General features: G+C 40.2%; 1 protein-coding gene across 9 annotated transcripts in view; it reads right to left on the reverse strand.

Moving 5' to 3' along the window:
- Positions 1-2500, reverse strand: part of epb41a (erythrocyte membrane protein band 4.1a) — a 30528-nt gene that overhangs the window by 21152 nt on the left and 6876 nt on the right. For 2 of the 9 annotated variants that reach the window (XM_027163688.2, XM_027163690.2), the window contains exons 2-3: positions 2109-2160; positions 1-77 (exon numbers count right to left, since the gene is read on the reverse strand). The exon at positions 1-77 is cut by the window's left edge and continues 324 nt beyond it. In XM_027163688.2, coding sequence (XP_027019489.1) covers positions 1-69 — 69 coding nt within the window. In that variant the 5' untranslated portion in view covers positions 70-77; positions 2109-2160. Of the gene's footprint in view, positions 197-2108; positions 2161-2500 lie in introns of those variants that run through there. The other 7 variants (XM_027163689.2, XM_027163691.2, XM_027163686.2 and 4 more) reach the window with 4 other exon arrangements.

The raw sequence follows: 2500 nt of genomic DNA on the forward strand, positions 1-2500 counted from the left end.
CTCTCCATCTTCCTGTTGCTGCTCACAGACCTGCTTCTTCTGTCCGCTGTTTGCTTTGTCTGTCGTCATGGTAACCACTGAGGCACACAAGACCATTATAGTGAGAAAGTGAGAATTTAAACAGCACTGTTCTGATGGACTAGACATGCTGTCATGGCGGTGGGAAGCGAAGTCTGTAGGGCTGGTCCTTTCCATTCTGTGTAATTAGACAATTTAATGGTTTAGCATAAACTTTGTAGTCAAGGCACACAGATACACGTCAGTGGAAAGAGCGGCAACATGCTACCAAAGTGTAGCAAACAAAGTGTGTGTGTATTATTTTATCCCTAATATAGAGCGACACCAGCCAATCACAGGTATCTGAGAGGTCTGCATGTATGTGGAAGAGAGCAAACAGAACGTGAGTGATTACACTTATGATGCCCAATGACGCCTGAGATAGGCACAGGCTCCCCGTGACCCGAGGTAGTTAGGATAAGCGGTAGATGAATGAATGAATGAATGAATGAATGAATGAATGAAGTTCAAATGAGAGCAGGTGAAATGGGGTAAGGGGGTGGGGTATCCAGAGGGCATCAATTAATTTGGAAAGAGTTCAAAAGCCCCAGAGAAAATACATTTTCTTTATCTATTCATACATTCCAGTTCTTACACAAACTAGTAGGAAGGTAAAGATTGCTCTTCTGCAGTACTGTGTTATCCAATCAACCGCAAATCTGCTACTGAAAGAGTGTAATATTGTGATGAGAGGAACTTCTGGGTGATGTCTGAGAGAAGGACTGTAAACACTTACAGTATATAACTGTACAATATAACTTCTTGCCTCTGCTCCCTGTTAGGGTGGGGTTTTGTTATGCAGGATTCCCTTTCTAACTCAACCCCCTCATGTTATCTGGGCTCATTATTAATATTATTAAGATGTATTAATATTAAGGCTAATTGTAATTCTATTTGATTAAGATGAGTGTTAGGCATGTGATGATCAGAATTTCATCTTTCCTGACTTTCTCATATTTACATCTAGATGTGTTCAACAACTCGGCACCTTTGATTTGATTCTATTCGTCCTCCAGATGATCAAAAGTATTTGACTCCTGGGTTTCACCTGTGAAAACTGCATTTGTTGTTAAAAAGATCAACCAACTTGATGAACCAGAAGCCTTTCTATGTGAGAAAAGCAAACCATTCTGAAGCTGAGAAAAGAGAAACAATACCTCAGAGGCACTGCACAAGCATTGAGAAGAACCAATACAACAACATGGAAAGTCCTGAAATACAAAGAAACCAGACACCAAACAGAGCAGCCGAGAAGAACGCCAACAGGATAGAGACATTGTGGAAGCAGTGAAGAAAAACCCCAAACCAACAGTCAGTGACATCACCAGTTCCACTAAAGTTCTGGAGCCAAGACAAACCTCTAGCACAGCGATGGAAAGACCAAAGTCTGGAAGATGAAAGGATCTGCACATGATCCACAACATACGGGTTCATCTGTGAAACATGGCGGTGTAGGTAACGTAGTGACTTGGGCACGAATGGCTGCTTCTGGAAAGTTCTCACTAATCTTTACAGATGATGGAGCTCATGATGATCGCAGTAGAATGAATACATTCTGTCTGATCATTTACAGTGAAATGCATCCAAAACTGGCCTCCACACTGTTACAATATCCAGTGATTATATTATATTATATTACCTGACCTGCCAAATGTTAATGTATATTAAATATTAAGAACTCTAATATTAAACAACTGTCTTTTGCTCACCAATAACACAGGATATAAAGGAATCTTCACGTTCTGATATGAGCTACTGGCACAAAAGATGATATTTATGTACATTTACAGTGTAGTTTAGAAAGCACTTCCCCAGTGGAGGTACAGTGAAGAGTGTTTTGACTATGCAGATCAGATTCTACATATCCACCGCTCCTGAATTCCGTTCCCATTCATTCCCAGTTAAACAAAAAAATGTGCAAGAGGTTGTGAGATAGCAAGCAGCAGAAATGTTCCAATCACAGTGTGGCACAAAAAGCTGAAGAGCAACTCCATGCAAATTTACAAGCAGCAGCCAGGCAGCGGTGACCGGTCGGACAAAAGACATCTTACCATTGTCCGTATGAGACTGTGTCCATTTGCATCGCACCTCCTACAGTTCCATCTGGACAACATGGACAAAAAATTACTATGTGCCAAAACCCTCTTCTTCCCTCTGATGTGTGCTGCAGCTTAGATTTGAGAGTTTCATCTCTGTATTTATAGATCCGTAGCTTTTATAATAACACATTTGAGCGGGAAAGCATGTTGTAAGATGCTACTGTAAATAGACAAAGAAATAAATAAAGACTATTTGCAGTCTACCATACAACTATACTTTATTCACATCCTGCGGTTTAGACTGACTTGCAGGACATGGCACTGTTACCAAATTAGAGACTCTAAGATCTTCATGTACATTCATTTTTAATTTATTATGCAAAGGATTACAATGAAACATAAAA

Source organism: Tachysurus fulvidraco, chromosome 7 (assembly GCF_022655615.1).
Source record: "Tachysurus fulvidraco isolate hzauxx_2018 chromosome 7, HZAU_PFXX_2.0, whole genome shotgun sequence".
In the NCBI taxonomy this organism is placed as follows: domain Eukaryota; kingdom Metazoa; phylum Chordata; class Actinopteri; order Siluriformes; family Bagridae; genus Tachysurus; species Tachysurus fulvidraco.